The sequence below is a fragment of the Rhinopithecus roxellana genome, chromosome 12 (assembly GCF_007565055.1).
Source record: "Rhinopithecus roxellana isolate Shanxi Qingling chromosome 12, ASM756505v1, whole genome shotgun sequence".
Lineage (NCBI taxonomy): Eukaryota > Metazoa > Chordata > Mammalia > Primates > Cercopithecidae > Rhinopithecus > Rhinopithecus roxellana.
Window position 1 is genome coordinate 95,631,917 of NC_044560.1, and position 20,272 is coordinate 95,652,188.

Genomic DNA, 20,272 nt, shown 5'->3' on the forward strand with positions numbered 1-20,272 from the left:
GGGCCTTTGGCTATCCAAGTTTCAAATGCACTTCTCACAGACTTGGAAAGAAGGTCACCCTGCACTCTGCTAGCCACATAGGTGGTTGTAGGCCTAGGAGCTAGGTTGATTCAGACTGGTAGCAAACAGCACACAGTCCTACAAATTCCTCATGCAACTTGACTTTCAACTTTGCTTGTGCTTGGAAGAAAAATACTTCAGAACCTGCCCTCTTTCCATTCTCAGCGCCCTTAGAATGTCCAATTCACTAAGAGAGCTGGAGGGTGGGCTTTCACTTGTCCCTGTCAGCCAATCAGAAGGCTGCCTGGCAGGCCTTCTGTGTCCCTAGGAAGGCCAGGCAATGCCCATCATCTGCACGCATTCACTTCATGTAATCCATGCTTCTTCCTGGCCCTTGTGGAGGAGCATTTATATCTCTTTCCTTCCCTACTCAGAAAGAGATGTAGCTCAGTTCCGCTTTGCTAAGCCCTATTTGGCAATATGTCTAAACACATGCAAACTTAATTAGCTCAGGAGGGGAGCCCAAGTGCTTGCAAGGACAGATAAAAGTAATGGGAAATGAGACAAGTCAAGACTGGCAGGGAGTTCTTACTCAAGCCCCTTCCCCCAGCAGGCTGCTAATCAAAGGTGATGCAGTTCAGTGCTGATACCAACTGGCACACCTGTGGGAAAGGGGCAAGGCTCTTGTGAGCCTGGTGACATGGTGCGATGCCCCATGTGCTTCCAAACATAAATACAGAATAGAGGTGTCCAAAGTGATGCTGGCTGAGGTTTCCTTAAAACAGATCTGAAGATTCATTAACTTGTAACCCTGCAAGGAGGCTCTCAGGCAGCCCCAAATCATACCCACCACATCTCCTGGCCAACTAGGCTCCCATATCAAATGAACTTAACAGTCCAACCCCTACCAATACCAAATGAGGAACCAACAGCCTAGGGTGTCAGAAAACATCCCGAGGCTCTGCCACTCGGTGCGAACAAAGGAGAGGAGGAGGGTATTCCCACCGTGTATCACCAAACCACAGCCCATGAAGGAGGATGGTCAGAGAGGACGTTCATTAAACACATGGTTCTAGAGTCAGAATGCCCAGGTTCAAAGCCTTGCCCTGCCACAAACAGGTTATGTGCCCTTGACAAATTACTTACCTCTCTAGGCGTCAGTTTCCTCATCTGTTAAAAAAGGGTTATAAAATGAACTTACTCCGCAGAAACTGTGGTAAGGACTAAATGACATCATATGAGTAAACAGCATAACAGGGCTTCTGGTAAGTATTAAGTGCTCAATAAACAGTGTCTCTCTTTATTCTTTGATGTTCACTTTTCCAGGAGTCCCAACCCTCTGTTTTGGAGGCACAAATCTCTCAGAGAAAGCATTTTGCACTGCTCCTGGGACCAAGCTCCTCCTCCCTGGCCTAAGCCTGTGGGCTATCTCACTCAGTTCCCACCATGCAGGGCCCAACACACAGTGGCAGTGAGGAAATCCAGGGCTTCTTGACATTAGCAGCATCGTTCTCTAACCCTTAACATTCAGGTTGGTGTAGCAAGGCCTAAGAATTCCTCCTCTAGTCCATTTGTCCTGTACACTGGCAATGAATGCTTCCTGAATCTACCTACTAACAGTCCTCTGTCATTCTTCCTGAGCAGAGATTCCACAGGAACACTCCATTACTTAGTTGTCACTTATTCAACAATTATTTATTGAACAACTACTACATGTCAAGCCTTGTCCTTGTCCTAAGGTTACAACAGTGCTCACAATGTAGTGCAAGAGACAGACAAGTAGAGGCAGCCACAGCACCATTTTATGTATTAATGTGTACATGTGCTCCAGGAAAACAAAGGAAGGCACCTAGAGAAAGAAGAGGGATCACCAGGAACTGGCCAGCTTGTGCATGTGGCTGGTGGGGAGGGGTGCAAGGGTGGCACAGAGAATATTGGGAAGTGAGGCTAAAGATGTAAGCAAGAACCTTGAAAGTCCCAATAAATGGTGTGGACTTTACCCTTGAGGGCAAGGGCAAACCTTGAAGGGTATTAAGCCAAGGGGTGACATAATCTGTTGCAATTAGGAGAATGGAATAGAAGCAGCAAAACTGGAGTCAAAAGGGACTAGTTAGAAGACTTTTGTAGCAATCCAAGAAGAATATGATCATCTTGACTAGGGCAGGGCAGTAGGGATGGGAAGAAAGCAATAAATCTGAGAAACCTCTGGGAGGCAGAATCAACAGGATTTGGCAATTAACTGGTGTGGATAGAGAAGGGATAATTTTCAGATTTCTGACAGAAAAACTCAGTAGATGGTGCCAGTCATTATTTGAGGGAATGATGGAGGACAGGGTGTGAGGAGAAAGATAAACATCTGAGCTTGAAGGGGCCTGTGGACAACTAGGTGGATATGTAGAGTAGGTAGCTAGATATGCAGGTGTGGCGTTTATGTGGCAGATGAAGCCGATTTCTTTTCTCCAGTTAGAGAAAAAGATTAGAAGACATCAGCATACAGAGGATAGTTGAAGCTATGGCAAAAGATGAGATCACTGATAAGTGTGAATGTGTGGAATAAACAGAAAAGACAACCAGGATAGAAATCAAAGAAACACCACTATTTAAGAAACACCAACATGAGAAAAAGGAAGAAAAGAAGTATTAATATCTACCCAAGTGACTGAGGAGGAGAAGCCAGAGAAACAGAAAACATAACAAAAGTACAGATAAAGATGATTTCAAGAAGACTGTAGTAGTCAGCTGTTGAGCAATGCCAAGAGGACCCATCCCGACCCACAGCAAGCATGTCACCAGGCCCCCTTCTAGCCATCTTCCACATCCCCGCAGGACAGTCACGACCCCACAGTGCTCACCCAGGTGTGTGGTTTCATCATGGCACCTTTCACTCCAGATAACAGCAGTCTCTTCAGTGGTCTTGACCACTTGACAGCAGCCTCGAGGAAACCTCAGTAGCCCCTGCTGAGTGCATGCTCCCCATCTCCAACAGTGACAGTGTAATCTGGGCAAGTATCTTTCCATCTCCAGACCTCCTAAAACCTGAAGTGAACTCCAGGTCCACACCAGTAGAGCACAGCCAGAATGTAGTATGCACACCCCAGCAAGAAGGCAGGGGAAAAAAAGGAAGTCAAATGCCTGCATTTATGTGTTCAACCTCCCTTCTCCCTCCAGGGGGAGGAAAACTTCCTGCTCCAAAACTGAGGCTGAGCCTAACTGTGGGTCTTCTCACCAGACTCTGAGCAGGCCCCTGGCCCCTATTCCACCAGAGAACAGCATCTGATTCTCCTACCCTCTCTAAAGGGGACTCTTCCTAGACTGCACTAAGGGCCAGGGCCTCCCTCAGGTCAGCTCTTTCCCTCCAGCCTTTCCTTCTTCTCAATCTTCCTTCTTCTCAGACTCACGGCCCACTGGGAAAGCCTCTAGTCTAGCTTCTCAGCCATGCTGTGCTGTTTGGCTGGTGAACCTGGACCTTCAAGCTACAGGCTAAAATCTAAGTTCCTCAAGTGGGTGCCTGTGCAGGTGTCCCTCCTCAGTCTACACCAGCGCTAACCCCACCACAATACCAAAGATGGAGCCCTCTGAAAGAGGCACTTTCTACCTGGGTAAGCAGACAAACACCACCAAACCCTATGGGAAACTTCAAGAAACACCAAGCAAGGTGAAGAAAAAGTAGGGCAGGCAGGGAAGGCAAGCTGACCAAGAGCCACACCCGCAACAAGTGGTGTTTCTTGAAAAACACTGAGAGGAAAATTAAACCCACACGACTAAATAACAACTCACCTTAGCAGGGTCTGTGACTACACACCAAAGCCCACGTACACCTGGAGAATCAACTCATCTGGCTTTGACAAAAGATGGACATAAAATGATTTGTCAGGATGGGAGCAGATATCTTTTCTCCAGTGGGATTTATGCTGCCACTTCAGTTCCCATTTCTCAGTGCCCCACTTATCAGCCCCTTTCCAACAAAAGTGATGTGAAGCTGCTGGGGAAAGAAGGGGAGGAGGAGGTAAGGACAGCAATGAGAAAGAACCATGGCTTCCGGAAACTAGAGTGTGAAATGAAAATGTTTGCTGAATTCCTAAGACTTAGTTAAATCTGAAAACGGATGTCAAAATAAGAAGTAAGTCACAGACTAACAAGTTGTGAGTGTCAATTTAACACCACCCTTGTCAGGCTCATCTGCAGCCTTTACCGGGCACATAAAAAGGTGATGGCTCTGACGAGAGCCATCTGACGAGTCTCTGCCAAGAGGTTCCAGGAACACCGATTAGCTGTGCGCTGTCACGCAGCACTACTTAGGTTTCCTCTCCGGCTGTTTTTATTTTGTTACACATTTAATTAAGAGCCTTCCCAGCAGTTATGCAGAGACCTGTTTATAAGAGGCAGCCACAGAGCTCCCTCCCCTAAGCCCTGCCACCTGCTTCCTTTCTGAAAACCCTTTTCTGAAGCTTCACCAGCCTTCCCAGTCCAAACCCAAACCAGACAACCAAGTCTGCCCTACCCATCTCTTTTGGAAACTACACGGTCTTAGAATTCAATTCTGTCTAGCTACATGTCTTTAGCTCTCTGAGCCACAGGGGTTTTTGGTTTGTTTCATCTATAAAAGAAAGACAATACCACCACCCACCAGAGATGGTAGTCAGGAGGTGTGGATGCGGCAAGGTATGCGCTCATTAAAACTTGGCTTCCTTTCATATACAGTTGGGTTCCACAACCCAGCCTCTCTTCTTGATGATATCATTTTTCAGGAAGAGGCAGGGCAATCTCCTGAGTCACTAACACCTGTCCACAGTCCACTGTGCTACAGAACAGGCCAGACCAAAAGAAGACAGCACCCTCTGAAATTCCCTCTCCATCTCATGGGGAGATCAACTCCAAGTTTATAGTCTCCAACCTCATGCACGGGAAAGTTTTCATATACACATATATGTACACATCGTGCACAGTTAAAGTAGAAGATTCTGAAATGCATGTGTTTGGAAGGTGAAGATGCCAAAGAGAGAACAACAATGGATGAAGGCAGTCCTGGGGAGGCTACCTGGAGGAAACAGAACTCTGGACTGGGCCAAAGGGCCTTCCTCCTGGGCCATATGAATCCCAGAATTCTGGGTATCAGCCTGAAACTGGTCCCACCTTGAGTAGCTTCTCTTGGGCTACAGAGATCCACGTTAAGTCCCTTCCTCGCTTTAAGGACTCAAAGCTGCCCAGGACGCCATTAACAAGAAAAAGAGCCTTCTTCCTCCACTCCTTCTCCATGGACTCCTTCTGAGTCATATTTGCCTCTACTTCCAGCCTGCATAATTTCCCTGACAAAGAGGTGTCACATGGGAATATGGAGACCCTCTGGAGTAAACCAAGAGGGGTGCAGTCAGTGTGTGTACACACCTAAAGGGTATGGGAGATGAGGTCTGTGTGTGCTCATGTGATTTGGGGCCTTTTCTTCCTCCTGTCTCACCTAGAAAGTTGGGGTCCAATAGCAGGCTTGACACCCACCTGGGTACATAACTTCACCTCAATGTCCAGCAACCAAAAGGCTTACAAAGGGACTTGGTGAGGAGATGACACCCGATGTGGTAGAAAATGTTACTGCAGAGCTACTACACCACACCCCTTACCAACATCCCACTTTATGCTCAAAAGTTCAAACACACACACACACACACACACACACACACACACACACACACACACACAAGGAACACCTGTTGCTACCTTCAGTCACAATGCACACAGAGGTAATAGATTCTATGACTCCTCAGCAAACAATGCCCCCACCACCTCCATCCCACTTCAGTTCCCTGGGGGCCATCTGAAGCCATGTATTCATGAGGGCAGACAAGATGCACAAGTGTCAACCCAGCAAAGAAACTGATTCTGTTTTCCATAACCGGGACAGGATCAGGAGACAAAGGTAAAATAAGCAGTGGGGACAGAGGAGGAAAGAGAAGGCTGGTGACATGGGCAGCTCCCAGAGCAGCCCTCTCTCATCCCACCACTGGGCTCCTAGTTGGATCACCAGGGTCCTGCAGGCCAGATAAAGGGGCGGCATAGTATAATAGTTAAGAGCAAGGACCTGAGTTTGAATCCTAGCTCTGTGTGTCCTTCGGTAAATCATTTAACCTTTCTGTACCTTTACTTCCTCAGCTATAAAATAGGAAGAATAATAATGCCTACTTTATATAGTTGATAAATAAGTTACTATATTGCATTACATAATAAACATGGTATGTGGCTTAATTTTTTTTTTTTCCCAAGACACTCTTTTAACTCCTCCCTTCCAGGGCAGTAACACACAGCCCCAGCAATTGGAAGGGCTGTCATGAGCAGTGAGACCTGGCAAAGGCGGGAAGGCCCCAACTGTCCAGGCAGGCCCTTGACTTGCCCACACCCTGCTCCAGAGAGGCAGAAGGCAGGGCTCCCAACCCTCTTCTATCCCTGGCAGCCTCAGAGACCTGAAGAATCCCTGACCCAGCTGCCTTGTAGATATTTAAGCCTCCAAAAGGCAAGACCTGGTCCCACAGATTCCAAGCTCTGCCAGCAAAGTAGCCCTTCTCATACTCACATGACTTTTAAGTCCCAGTCTCCACAGGTGACAAAAATTGACTTGACGTTTGGATCTAAGAGGCCTTCCTTCGCCATCCACTCATCGACCCTCTGAAAAGTACACAAGAACAAATGAGATTTTCCTTTTTTTTTCCCTGAGCCTGTGAAGAGCCACAACAGCGAAACACAGATAAGCTGCTTGTAATCAGAGCAGGAGAAAATTGTAATCTTATCCAACTATGGCCCCTCTGTGGGCTCTCAGGCTTGGCTGAGAACCACGGAGGTATTTGGAAGACAACCCCTTAGGAAGATCCCACAGCCCCAGTGTGGAGCCGGAGGGAGACCCTACACTCGCCTATTGCCTAGCAGCCTGCTCCAGATCCCAGCAGGTCAAACACCTTGCTCTGACTTGGCTGTTCCTCTCATTGGTCCCCTCGCCCAGCACAGACAGGCTATTGTCCTGGGGCATGAGAACACAGTAGAAGGAGGCCCCAAACAGGGGCTCCAACCCACAGCTTCACTCATTCATTTATTTGTTTTACTCTTCTACCAAATGTTTATCAACCAAACTTACAAATTTGGTTATTCACCAAATGAAGGTGACGAAAATTTTCACCTTAAGAGTCCCCTTTATTGGACTGGAGCCCCATCCTGACATCTGGGATAGTGCTGCCTGCTCCAGCTGCTAAAAGTTCAAAACTGGCCCCAACTTCGTATTTCTCCTCTTCATGGTTGAGGATTCAAATTCAGCAGAATATTTTGAAGGCTGAGCTCAATTTCTACACAGGGAGAAAAACTGCTCCTAAACACTCTAAATCCTTCTTTCCCTTCAACCCTTTGATCCATTTATTTGTGCTCACACTGGAAATTCAAATACTAAAATCAGTATACAACAAGAGAAATATCATAAACAATTCAAGACTGGGTGTGGTGGCTCAGGCCTGTAATCCCAGCACTTTGGGAGGCTGAGGCAGGCGGATCACTTGAGGCAAGGAATTTGAGATCTGCCTGGCTAACATGGCAAAACCCCATCTGTACTAAAAATAAAAAAATTAGCTGGGTGTGGTGGTGCACTCCTGTAATCCCAGCTACTTGGGAGGCTGAGGCAGAAGAGTTGCTTGAGCCTGGGAGGTGGAGGTTGCAGTGAGCGGACATCACACCACTGCACTCCAGCCTGGGTGACAGAGCAAGACTCTGTAAAAAATAAATAAATAATAAATAAAAAGAATTCATGAAGCATTGCCTATTTTTCAGAAGACCCCAGGCATGGAGAGGGAGTCACACCACTGCTTCTACCCATGCAAGAGATTATTTTTTAAGGCTATCTCACATAGTCGTTAAAAATGCAGGATTGGAAGTCAGACACATCTGGATTCCAACCCTTGGCTATTCTATATCCTGGCTGTGTCACTGATGGAGAGTCATTTAAAAGTCATGTAACCTCTCTGAACCTCAGTTTCCTTCATCTATAAAACCTTACACAGAATTGTTCTGAGAATTAAATGTGATAAGTACCTACCACAGAACAGGCAGTACGCTGAGAAGTGGAGAAAGGCAGATCATCATAATACAACAGATCCAGCACTGGAGACGTGACCACAGTGCTACAGGACCAAGAAGAGGAAGTGGCTAGCCCTACCTTTCACAGGGAAAGGAGTCAGAAAAGGCTTCACAAAAAAGATAACTGAAGTAGGAACCTTACACGGTGGAACATAGTAGAGGATACTACAGGTAGAGGCAAAGGTACATATGCAATAATTTTGTATTTGAAGCAATGATCTGTTAAATGTCTGCATTCCCTGCGAATATAAGCACCACGAAGGCAGGAACTCTGCCTTACTCACTACCTTAATCTCTCACCCAACACAGGATCTACTCAAGAGATATTTGCTGGTTGACTGAAAACATGAGTAGGTAAAAGTTTAGGGTGACTGAAGTCCACAGTATATAGAAAGGACAGAGGCTGGAGGACGAAGTTAGGCCAGACTGTAAAGGGCCTCGTGTGCTGAGCAGCAAATTGAGAGTCCATGGATATCTTTAAGTATCTTAAGTAGGATTACTTCTAGCAGGTATAGGCTGGCTCCCTGGATAGACCTCTGTGATGCCAGAGGCCTGGCCCATGCTAAAGTCATCCTTGACTAAGGCCAAGGATCCTACCTAGTTCCGCGGCTATAGCAGCCCTACCAACCAGAATGTCAGAGTTGCTCCCCGGTGCCAGACTATGCAGACCATGAGGTCTCTATAAATGCTCTTTACAGTCTGTACACCAGAGAATCCTCCTCAGCCAAAGAATCTTCCCAAAAGATAAATTCTGGATCCTCTACTGCTGAATGATCTGTCTCCTCAGTTACTCTGGCCCAACTCCTTGCATGTACAGGCATGTGCGTGTGCACACACACACACACACACACAAACACACACACACACACGTACACACACACACACGTGCATGAATCCTTTCCCCAGGGTCACCTAAGAAAAGAGGTAAGGTGAAACTAGGGCTCCCTAAATCAGCATAACCTCCCCCAAGCTCACTGTTTTATATCCCCAAGTTAAGTGCCCCACATAATAGAGGGGCTCCCCGATGCCCCAACTCCTGCACAGTGAAAGAGAGAGCAAGACACAACAGGAGGCCATACTCAGCAAAACTGGGCCCTTATCACAGGAAGCACTCAACACTCACTGGGGTCCCTGGAAGCTTAGGACCCAGGCCATTCGCTTGCACAGCAGCTATTTCGTGAGCACATTTTACCACGAGTCAGGTAAACAAATCTCTAGCTGGCTGCCTGCTAAGGGCCTTGGTTCCGACAAGAAATGAACTCTTTATCTCTATAAACATCTCAGGACTAATGAGATGAAGCAGAGTCCGGTCTGGTCTCCTAGTCCGGCCAGAAACTCTCTTCAAGCTGATACCAAGAATTTTCCCTCCTTACCCACAAAGCATGTAGTAGTAGAAAGTAGCTTCCTGGGTGAGACTTTGAGCATCCTGCTCCAGGGCTGGCCGAGGGTTAGCAGGGGGTTGCCTCCTCAAGATCATATCTCTCCTTGACTGGGGCCACTGAGAAAAAAAATCCATAACCTCAACAGTCCTGGTTTGGTGCTGGCCCAGAGCAAGTATCTTCCTCCAGGATCCCAGCTACAGATGTTCCAGGAAAAAGGTACCTGTCTTCTGGCATCCCTCAGGAGCCAGGCCCTGGCAGGGGATGGTGGCTGGGACAGAGGAAAGAATGAGTTCCCTCTGTCTCCTTGAGTCTGTTTTAACGGGGAGCAGTCCATGCTAAGGAGCTCCCTTGGTCATAGGAATGAATCTCTTCAAAAAAAGATGGTCAATGTGGCTGGGAAGCATCTCAGAGCTCATCTTATCTTCTCCCAATCTACTGCAGGTGCCCAAACTCTGACCCCCAACCAGACAGGTCACAGCCTGGGTTCCCATACTCCCAGGGACAGGAAATACCCTCTGCCACTGAGGTGAGCCTAAACTTGCCTCTCTGACCCTGGTTCCATCCTTGGGGGGGCCCACGAAATTCAATCTGCATCTCTCTCCTGCCTGGGACAGGATTTCCTGGCTAAAAAAAAGATATCTTGCCCTGCTCCCTGCCACTACACTACTTCCTCTACGCTGTACACCTCCAGTGTAGATGTGCCCTGCTATTTCTGCAGATATTCTGCTTTCTCCTACGCTTTGATTAAGGTCTGAGCTTTGGCTTTATTGGTCTTAAAAAATAAATAAAGCACCTAATGAGATCCACAGGCTTTTTCTCTTCTCCCCCCCACCGCCGCCGCCCATAGAGAAAGACATGAAAGGGGGACCTTCTCCCCTTGTGAAAACCTCCAGGCCAGAGGAGGGTGGGAGACAAGCTAAGACCAAGCACTGCCCTTCCTTATTCCCTCGGGCTACAGCGCAAGAAACAGCATCTTAACCTTTTCTAGCTCCCCGAGGAGAACATCCTGGAAGTGTGGTCTCTGCCAAGGGTTTTAAAGTCTTTAATTTGATTTCCCTCACATAGGCAATTGTTGTAATTATTCTGATTAGGAATCATTACCCAGTGCAGCCTCTGCACCCGACAGGCACAAAGCATCCAGCGGCAAGCTGCAGTGGGGCAGGCGGGCCCAGCCACAGCTCCTGGAGGAGCTCTCAGCAAACAAAAGCCATCGATGGGGAGTTCTGGGTGAGTTAATGAAGTGCTCACATGCCACAAGAAGCCAACACTAAAGCTAAACAAAAACATCTCCAGTCCCCGGGGCTAGTCCCACAGTACCAAGCTCAGTTCCCCTACTCCCCAGCATACCCAGCACAGGTTACCCCGGAGCCAGCCAGCACAGGGCCATAGGCCAGGAAGGGGTGGGGGCCCCTCTGCCCAACTCCTGGCAGCACTGGGACATCTTGTCAGAAACCCTGACGGGAACAGCTGGAGATGACAGATCAATGGTTCAATACTCTCAACAGCATGTCACTGATGTGACAGCAAATGTTATTCTAATCAAGCCATAATCATAGTCAAATTACACAGCTACATTCTCAGGAGGGGAGGGAGAGAAAGGCAGCAGGAAGGGGTCAGAGGTCAGGAATTAAAGGTCACTCAACCTACCTCCAGCACTTGCTGCAGGCTTGGCTGACCATCCACCATGGCTTGAATAATCCCGGTGAGCTGAAAGGAAAGAGAAATAACTGATGGGTAGATAACCAGGGTGAAGGGACTCAAGGTTGAACAGAACCCTTTCCTTTCTGTTTTTCTCCTTCTGCTGTAAAGGGCTCTGATCTGGCACTGCTTTAGGTTCAGAGCCCAACTAGAAGACTTGGGAATAAAGACCCAGGACCCAGGACACAATGTGAGCTTCTCCCATAAAATCCTGCCCTGACAGATCACGAGGTCAGGAGATCGAGACTATCCTGGCTAACACGGTGAAACCCCGTCTCTACTAAAAATACAAAAAAAAACTAGCCGGGCGAGGTGGCGGGCGCCTGTAGTCCCAGCTACTCGGGAGGCTGAGGCAGGAGAATGGCGTGAACCTGGGAGGCGGAGCTTGCAGTGAGCTGAGATCCAGCCACTGCACTCCAGCCTGGGCGACAGAGCAAGACTCCGTCTCAAAAAAAAAAAAAAAAATCCTGCCCTGAGATGGGTGTACACATATACGCACTGACCACAAGGCATGTTCTCACACCTATTTCAGCTTTCAGCTTGCAAACAAATTGATGTTACATGTCTTCTGTATTCAATAGGCTCAATAACTTCCCACAATTACAGTCTCAAGTAAATTCAGCTCCTAGCTTCACAGAAGTTCCTGTAAAACTTGGAGAGTTCTCATACAGGTCAGGCACACTTGGCTTCAAGTCCACCCCTTCTCTGAGCCTTGATATCCAGCACTGCCCCCTGCCACACTCTCCCTAACACCTTCCCTAACATCTATGAAGTCCCACAGGCGCCTATCCTTCACCCTGCATACGTGGTTCATCGATATGAACTAGCCAAGCAAGAGACAGAGTCACCTTTAACTGATGGGGAAACTAAGACAAAAAGGCTTAATGTTCAGACTATGACCTAGAGAATTTCTGACTCAGGCCTATGCTCCACCTAGGTCATGCCTGGGTTCAAACAAGCTTGTTGTTTTGCTTTGTTGTGGTTTGGTTTAAAGTAAAAATATCCCTCAGGCACAGACTGAGGATAGACTGCCTACAAGGATCTGAGGGCATAAGGCCCCCATGTCCTGGACACCAACTGGAAATCACCACCCCCGGCATGTCCCTGGCTACTTTCAGAAAGAGCAGTACCTCAGACTTGCTTGGAAACTTCTTTTTTTTAAAGTGTGTTGGGGGGGGGGAGATTAAACTCCAATTAAACTATAATTATACTTAATGAATACCAAATACCCAATGCACAGAAGTCGCTGGCTCTAAGTGGGAAGGTTATTTTCTCATGGTGACTTACATGGAATGGTAATATACACCTTTTAGTGAGAAATTTTCATTTTAAAAACGCTGAGCTCCTCTAGGTGGGTTTCTGTAGTTCATCAAGTCATTATTAGGTGGTATTTTAAGGAAGTGTAAGGACACAGCCACTCTATTTTATATTCCAGAAACTGTTTTTATATTAATCTGTATTTTAATTGGGTAACAGCTGCTGCCTACAGACTTCCCATGGTCTAAAAGGAAAATAAATTAGAAAGATTAACTACACTGTTGCTTCGCAAAGCTTTAACCCACAGCATGCCCACCCGGCTGGCACCTCCACACCCTTTCCTTGCTTGGAAGACCAAAGAACTGCCCAGCAGAGGGAGGGCCTGAGTCAAAGAGAAGAAAAGATGGTCCACTAAGGGCTGGGGGGCTGGGGGTGGGGAAGTGCCCTAGGTCAGCAGCTTCAATAATCTTGGAGTACAAAGGACTCCTCCTTTTATTTAGTCAATAACTATTCATAGAAAGTCTGGGCCGGGCGCGGTGGCTCAAGCCTGTAATCCCAGCACTTTGGGAGGCCGAGAAGGGCGGATCACGAGGTCAGGAGATCGAGACCATCCTGGCTAACACGGTGAAACCCCGTCTCTCCTAAAAAAATACAAAAAACTAGCCGGGCGTGGTGGCGGGCGCCTGTAGTCCCAGCTACTCGGGAGGCTGAGGCAGGAGAATGGCGTAAACCCGGGAGGCGGAGCTTGCAGTGAGCTGAGATCCGTTCACTGCACTCCAGCCTGGGTGACAGAGCGACACAGCGAGACTCCGTCTCCAAAAAAAAAAAAAAAAAAAAAAAAAAAAAGAAAGTCTGCTGCTGTGGGCTGGGCCATATTACAGGAACTAGGGATCCAGCAGTGAAGAAAAATGTAAAAACTCTGCCCTCATGGAATACGCATTCTCCACAGCCCCTCCTATGCCCAGCCCCAACTAGTACCCAGAGCCTGTACACCTTCCAGAGCCACAAACTGAGTAAGCAGATACCCTGTTTTGCCTCAGTCATGAAGGGGCCAAAGAGAGTCAGGAGGAGGCTTATTACCAACCCCAGATTAGTGACAGACACCCACAGGCCCACCACTGCCCGTTCTGGTCCAGCTTCTCTCCTGTTAAGCCTAGGGCTTAGACACACCTTCAAGCCTAGAGCTGAGGCTCAAGATCAGGAACATCTTGGAAAAGGCGGACCATAGTCACTCTCATTTCTTAGGAAGCTCCAGGGTCCAAACATTAGTCTTGTGCCTGGTCTGAGTTTCAGGGGGCAAGGTAAGGTCCACTTCTTCTCTTGGCTCCCACCGAGTCTCTCAAATGAGCTGAATGCCAAGGGCTTCAAGAAAGTCTCACTCACACAGGAAAGCAATGCACCCTTGCCAAGAGCCCTCCCTCTCTGGAGATAAGGCTTAGGTCAGCACCTGTGTACCCCATAAGCCCCTGCCCTGGGCCCCAGGAAAATCACTGATGTGGGGCAAGAAAATCACTACACCGCCGGGCGCGGTGGCTCAAGCCTGTAATCCCAGCACTTTGGGAGGCCGAGGTGGGCGGATCACGAGGTCAGGAGATCGAGACCATGCTGGCTAACACGGTGAAACCCTGTCTCTACTAAAAAATACAAAAAAACTAGCTGGGCGAGGTGGCAGGTGCCTGTAGTCCCAGCTACTCGGGAGGCTGAGGCAGGAGAATGGCATAAACCCGGGAGGCGGAGCTTGCAGTGAGCCGAGATCCAGCCACCGCACTCCAGCCTGGGCGACAGAGCGAGACGCCATCTCAAAAAAAAAAAAAAAAAAGAAAAGAAAAGAAAATCACTACACCAAAATGGAAAACCAGAATGCTGCTCTGGGGTTCTGCTGCAGGATGCCTCACTGCAGACTAAGCCCAACTCTCCCACCAGGAGCTGGGGAAATGGAGCTCCAGCATCCTGAGGCTTTCACAAACTCCACTCCAGTGCTCAGGGATCTTAGAATCATCAGCCTGGTAAGAGCCTAGTGAGGTAAGCTCCCTCTCTCGCTATGCTTCCCAGACAACAGCCATTTTCATTTGTGGCCCAGAAAAGCACGGCTCAAAGCTGAGTTCCTCAAGGATTTGCATTTAGCCACCAGAGACACAGGGGTTGAGCAGTTGGCTCAGCTAGACAAAGCCTTCTCAGGGAAGGCCTCAGGCCCCTGTATTAATCCCTCCAAGGATGGACCACCCCGTATCAGCTCTGCCAAGGCACTGGACAAAGAAGGGATGAAATTAAAGTTAGTTCTGGGCTGGGCGTGGTGGCTTGGCGGGCTTCCCAGCCCTTTGGGAGGCTAAGGCAGGAGGACTGCTTGAGCCCATGAATTTGAGACCAGCCTAGGCAACATAGAGAGGCCCCATCTCTTTTTTTTTTTTTTAGTAAAAATTAGTTCCTCTACCTGATAAGACACCTGTAAGGCTTATACAGGATGCTATGAAGTAACGAGACAATTCTGTCAAATTAATACTGGGAAGTTCTATCTTAGTCCTAACTTAAATCCTTCATGTCACAGTTTAAGCCCAGTCCCATTTGGGTTAATACATGTTTGTAAAAAGCTTTCACTCCTCACAATGGAAGGTACTAGAGCAAAGCCAAGTATTATTAAGCTGAGAACCAGGATTCACAGGCTAAACAGAGCTCAGAGACCTTAGCCACTTAAAGCAGGAGAGGTGAGAGGAAGAATTAATGTGTGCTCTGTGGCTCCTTTCACTGAGGGATTACAGATTAACTCCCACTTCTCCAGACTCAGAAACCACAAGGCAAGGGGCTTTTGACCCTGACTGATAACATGGCTGGTTACTGAGGTCCCCTACCCTCACAAGGGCTTTGTCCAGGAATAAGCTGGCTTCATCATAAACACTAGCAACTACAGGAAGCAGCCCAGGAAACTCAATGCCAATAGCATGTCAGCATCCAGCACTTTCTCCTTTCACAGTTTATCTCCGACACAATCGTATTCTGACACCAAGACAGTTTGTTGATTACATAAGCACTTGTCTCTGGTGTGCAATCTGATAATCAGACCCACTCTTTCTCCTCAGACAAAGAGACCAATAAATCTCACCCTTTATAAGTACAGGTGCAAGACAAAGCCCTTTACTGGCATTTAGCAAAATGAGTATTTCTCTAGTTTTTTTCATGATAACAACAACAAAAAGAAGACATGGTTAGGGACTGTGCAGCAGCCCAGCTGCTAGAGACAGAGACTTGATGAGCTGGAGCAGATTCCAGAGGTCACAGGGAAAGGGCTCGGGAAGGAATGAAACACATCCCATCCTATCTCTGTCAGAACTATGTCTCCAGGCCGACTCTCAACTGAAACTAAGAAGGGACCTCAAGAAGGGTACTAACACATTCCTAATATAAAGCAATAAAAGTAAGTCTCTCTGTGTGTGCTAGAGACTTGTTCAAAGTGGAATCCTTCTTCCTACTGTCCAGCACTGAGCCTGCTTCTTTCCCCACACAAGCATGTGCCCATGCGTGTGCATGTGTCATATGCATGTGCGTATGCGTGCACGCGCGCGCACACACACACACACACACACACACACACACACACATATGCTGGGGTTAAGAACTTCTTGTGCACAAGAGAGAAAATCCTGCCAGAGGAACTACTTAAGTATAATCTGGAGGTTTGGGGTTGTTCCTCACACTTAGAGAGATTTCCTCTGGTTGGAATGACCTGCATCCCTCCCCCAAAAGGCACCAACTGCCAGACTGGATGAGGTCTCAGAATGCAGCCCCCATCCTGTGTCTATGCCTCTTGGAGATACAATTCCATCTGGTATGGAGACAGGGCAAAATTTGTATGATTTGAGGTTTTCCAAATAAGACTTCACTTACTCAAAATAACAAGTTAGCAGTACAGTTGTTTTTGGGAGAGACAGAAAATAACTCCTTGACAATATTCATTCAAGGGACACCTATCAAGTGTCTACTTGGTAGCAGACCCTAATGACGGTATGGAGACGGATCAGGTCTAGTTTCTTCCCTCAAAGAACTTATAGTCTAGTGAAGAGACAGATAAATAATTATAGTATAAAGTATCTGATCAGTTCTATGTTGGAATAAGCACAACTCAATCTGAGGATCAGGGAAGGTGACCCTAAGCAGAGTCCTGGAGGTCAAGCAGGAGTTGGCGGGGAGAGCGGGAACTCTGTGCAGGCAGAAGGACCATCATGTGAAAAGACAGACTGTAAGAGGGCAACCTCTGGGTGAGGGGAGCTAGGTGGAAGACGAAGCAGAGAGATATGAGGCTGGTCAAAAAAGGATGGACAAGATCATGGAGAGTTTTGAGCTCTGGAAACGTTGAGACAAAATGGCAGACCCGGTGCCTACAGAACAACCACATTTTCACTTTTAGAACAGGTTTCATAATAAGGATCCCAACCACCACTCCTACTCCCCTCCAAATTATGTACGTGCGTCCTTGGGTGAAGCTTTCTAGAAAGAAGAAACTGTTCATCATAGCCTCACAATCCCTCCTCCCATCCCCACAAAAAATAGCAGCAGCAGCCTCACTCTAAAAGAAGTCCCTCTTCTTCCTATACTCTCAAGCATCCACTCCTGCCCAGGGTCCAGCTCCAGCAGAATTCTGTTCCATTCCTAAACAGGTAGCAAACTTGCCAAAATTTGGGCCTGCTTATCTATGTAAGGACAAGAGGACATTAGCCTTTCATGCCAGTGAAGGGATCAGGGAACTGGCTGGCTTAAAGGAAGTCTTTCCTTCCCTTCCCATAAGCAACGGGATTTTCATCATCATTAAAATGGTGATTTTTCAAATGGGGCAGAAAAGTCAGATTAGCGCCCCCTGGTGGTATAGGTAAATCCGGGGAAAGGGGAAAACCCAGTAGAGGAAGGAGAGAACCAGAACGCAACATCATTAGTTGGAGTAACAAAAGGCTTAAGAGGCTAGGCACCTTGGCAGATGGATGCCTGCAGCAAAAGCCCCACCTGGGTCAGATGGCAAACACTGGCATCGAATTCAGAGCAATTTCAAGGCCTCATATCTGGGCTAAGTCAGCCTCAGGGCCTACCAGGGTCAGACAGGCTTGTTCCCAGCTTTCTCACCAAGGAGATTTTTTGGGATAACTCAAGAAGCCCTTTCCACCTATTTCATTCACATGTAGCAGATAGGTGTCTAAATGAAGGCACAAAGTCTCTAATGTACCTCAGCCCCAGATTATTGAAAGATTCTCATCATCCCTGCTACCACACATTCTTTTTTTTTTTTTTTTTTTTTTTTTTTTTTGAGAAGGAGTCTCGCTCTGTCACCCAGGCTGGAGTGCAGTGGCCAGATCTCAGCTCACTGCAAACTCCGCCTCCCGGGTTTACGCCATTCTCCTGCCTCAGCCTCCCGAGTAGCTGGGACTACAGGCGCCCGCCACCTCGCCCGGCTAGTTTTTTGTATTTTTTTAGTAGAGACGGGGTTTCACCGTGTTAGCCAGGATGGTCTCGATCTCCTGACCTCGTGATCCGCCCGCCTCGGCCTCCCAAAGTGCTGGGATTACAGGCTTGAGCCACCGCGCCCGGCCTACCACACATTCTTAACCCGATTGCACCACAGCCTGTTGGCCACCACTGAGTGCATTACATGACATGTCACAGGGAAAAGCAGCCACAGAAGGCTTCACACAGTTCTGGGAGTTAGAACTTGCAGGGGCTCCTCCCCTCTGCCAATGGCTCTTTTGAGCCTACAGCAAGCATCAAAATCTCAGTTAGGCCCAGTTTCACAACCTGTAAAATGGGATCAATACCTACCTGTTGACAAGGAGGCCAAGTACAGTACCCGCCTAGGATAAGGAGATTTCAGCCTTGGCCAGTCAGGCCTCATGCTTCACTCAGACCACTCTTCTCTTCCCTCGGTGACAGAATGTACCTCCGACAAACAACCTATGCTTCACGCAGGGCCACTTTACAGGAGGACAGAGCAACAATGCCAGAAAGCTAAGAAGGCCTGAACATAACCCTGCCTTCCAAGTGGCTGAAATCTTTACCTCTTGCCCAGGGGCCCTAAGGGAAACTGAACTGGAAAGAACTTGAACCCCAGAAGTGCCATTCTGCTCCTGGTCTCCAAGTGCCGGTCACCAGGAAGGGATGCTGGGGAAGCAGGGGCAGACTAAGCCACTGCTCTCCCTGGGTCCCCAGTAACAACAGTGACCTGCGTGGAGCGTCAGACTTTATAAAACCTAACTGCTAGGTCCAGTGTGCACGTGCCTTAAGCACTGATAATCCCTATGCTTTCTCTAAGTGGCCTATATAGAGCACCAAGGATTCCAAAATTCCCCTCCCAGCAGCCCTTGCTGCCCTCTTATAGGGCTCTTACCTCTGTACAGAATGGGGTAAGCTGTGGATGGACTACAGGCTGGACATACATGTGAAAGGTAGACTCAATCTCCATGGTCCGGCCATTTAGCTTCAGGATGGGGAACTCGATGATTTCCTGGAGTGCCAAAGATACAGAAAAGGAAAAATAAGTTATTGTAATCGACCATTTCCAACAGTAGCTCCAAGTCAACAAAAAATGAGTGTTTTGGGTTCATTAGCTCCTGCCAGGCCAAACCCAAGATTGAGTGAGACGGCACCAGCAGTTACAATCCTAACCCTCCCACTGCCAATATCCTCATAAGTTCCAGGGACTGGACACAGCCCTCAACCTCATTGTTTCTGGAAATGGGAAGGAAGACAGTGGTGCCATCTGCCCCAGTTTCTCCAACTGGTTCTCTAGCAGAGGTTTGCTAACTCGAGCCCCTAAGAATACTCCCTTCTTTCTCTTGCCCAGGTCCCTGTCCTGAAATGGGTCTGATCTCCTGCCATATAGACAACCAGCCATCAGACCAATGCGTAGATTTCCTTGTATGAAGTTTGAACCAAGCTGGTAAGTTTCTTCATTAGTTCTTAATTTTTTAAAAAGATAAAAAAGCCAAAGGGGATCCCAAAGAGGAGGAGAAAAGTGAGTAACAGTAACAGGAGCTAGCGCCTCCCACCTTTCTTTCAGGCAGTACACACTCCCCCTACACCGCCAGCCCAATTGCTTAGCCAGCCCTTCCCAGTCCACTGAAACATAATGGAAGAGAAGGAGGAGGAGTGACAATTTGTTTGGAGTCTCTAAGATTAATTTGTCTCCGCTATTTAATAGAGATGCACAGCACCAAGGTCCTGGTGTGCAAACAGGCTTGCAGAACGCTGGCTGTGCAGCACGCCTCATACATCGCTCCTGGGAAGGGAGGAACGCACCAGAGGAGGGAGAGGGCAGGAGAGAGCACATGCGTACCAGAGAGAAGAGGGAAAGCAAGGAGGGAGAATAAAAAAAATTATTGCTTTTTAATATTCAAAAACAGTTTGCAAAATTTAATCAAAGCAGAGGAAAAGCTAACATTTTTACCACTTTGACATTTTTATTAGCGCTTTCATAAATTTTTAAAACATGAATGGAATTAGTTTACAACACACACCAAAAAAAAAACTGCCCTGAAAACATCTGGAAGAGACAAATAGGAAATAATAAAAAAAAAATAATAAAAGCAAAATTGTCTGAGAAAAATTAGCATGTGGAAAGGGCCTCCACTGCAGAGAGAAAGAAAGGGGGCTCTGCCCATTCAGTGGCCCCAATAGCTCCGGCAGCACCCCTTCCCCGGGTCCTTCATTCTGGAGAAGACCTTTCTAGTATCATTAAAATCGAGGTAAACTGATTCTCTCCAGAGACAGCCTGGAGAAGCAACACGAAACAGATGACACCTGACTGCACTTAGGAAATGAATGGCTGGGAAAACACAAGGAGAAATGGTCAATCTCCT

The 20,272-nt window shown here is 47.7% G+C and overlaps 1 protein-coding gene across 13 annotated transcripts in view; it reads right to left on the reverse strand.

Annotated features, from left to right (window-relative positions):
• The window catches only part of ERI3 (ERI1 exoribonuclease family member 3), a 136,507-nt gene that overhangs the window by 81,792 nt on the left and 34,443 nt on the right, over positions 1-20,272 (reverse strand). For all 13 annotated transcript variants that reach the window (XM_010371918.2, XM_030942183.1, XM_010371920.2 and 10 more), the window contains 3 exons: positions 18,802-18,918; positions 11,133-11,192; positions 6,563-6,654 (listed from right to left, as the gene is read on the reverse strand). In XM_010371918.2, coding sequence (XP_010370220.1) covers positions 6,563-6,654; positions 11,133-11,192; positions 18,802-18,918 — 269 coding nt within the window. The remainder of the gene's footprint in view (positions 1-6,562; positions 6,655-11,132; positions 11,193-18,801; positions 18,919-20,272) is intronic.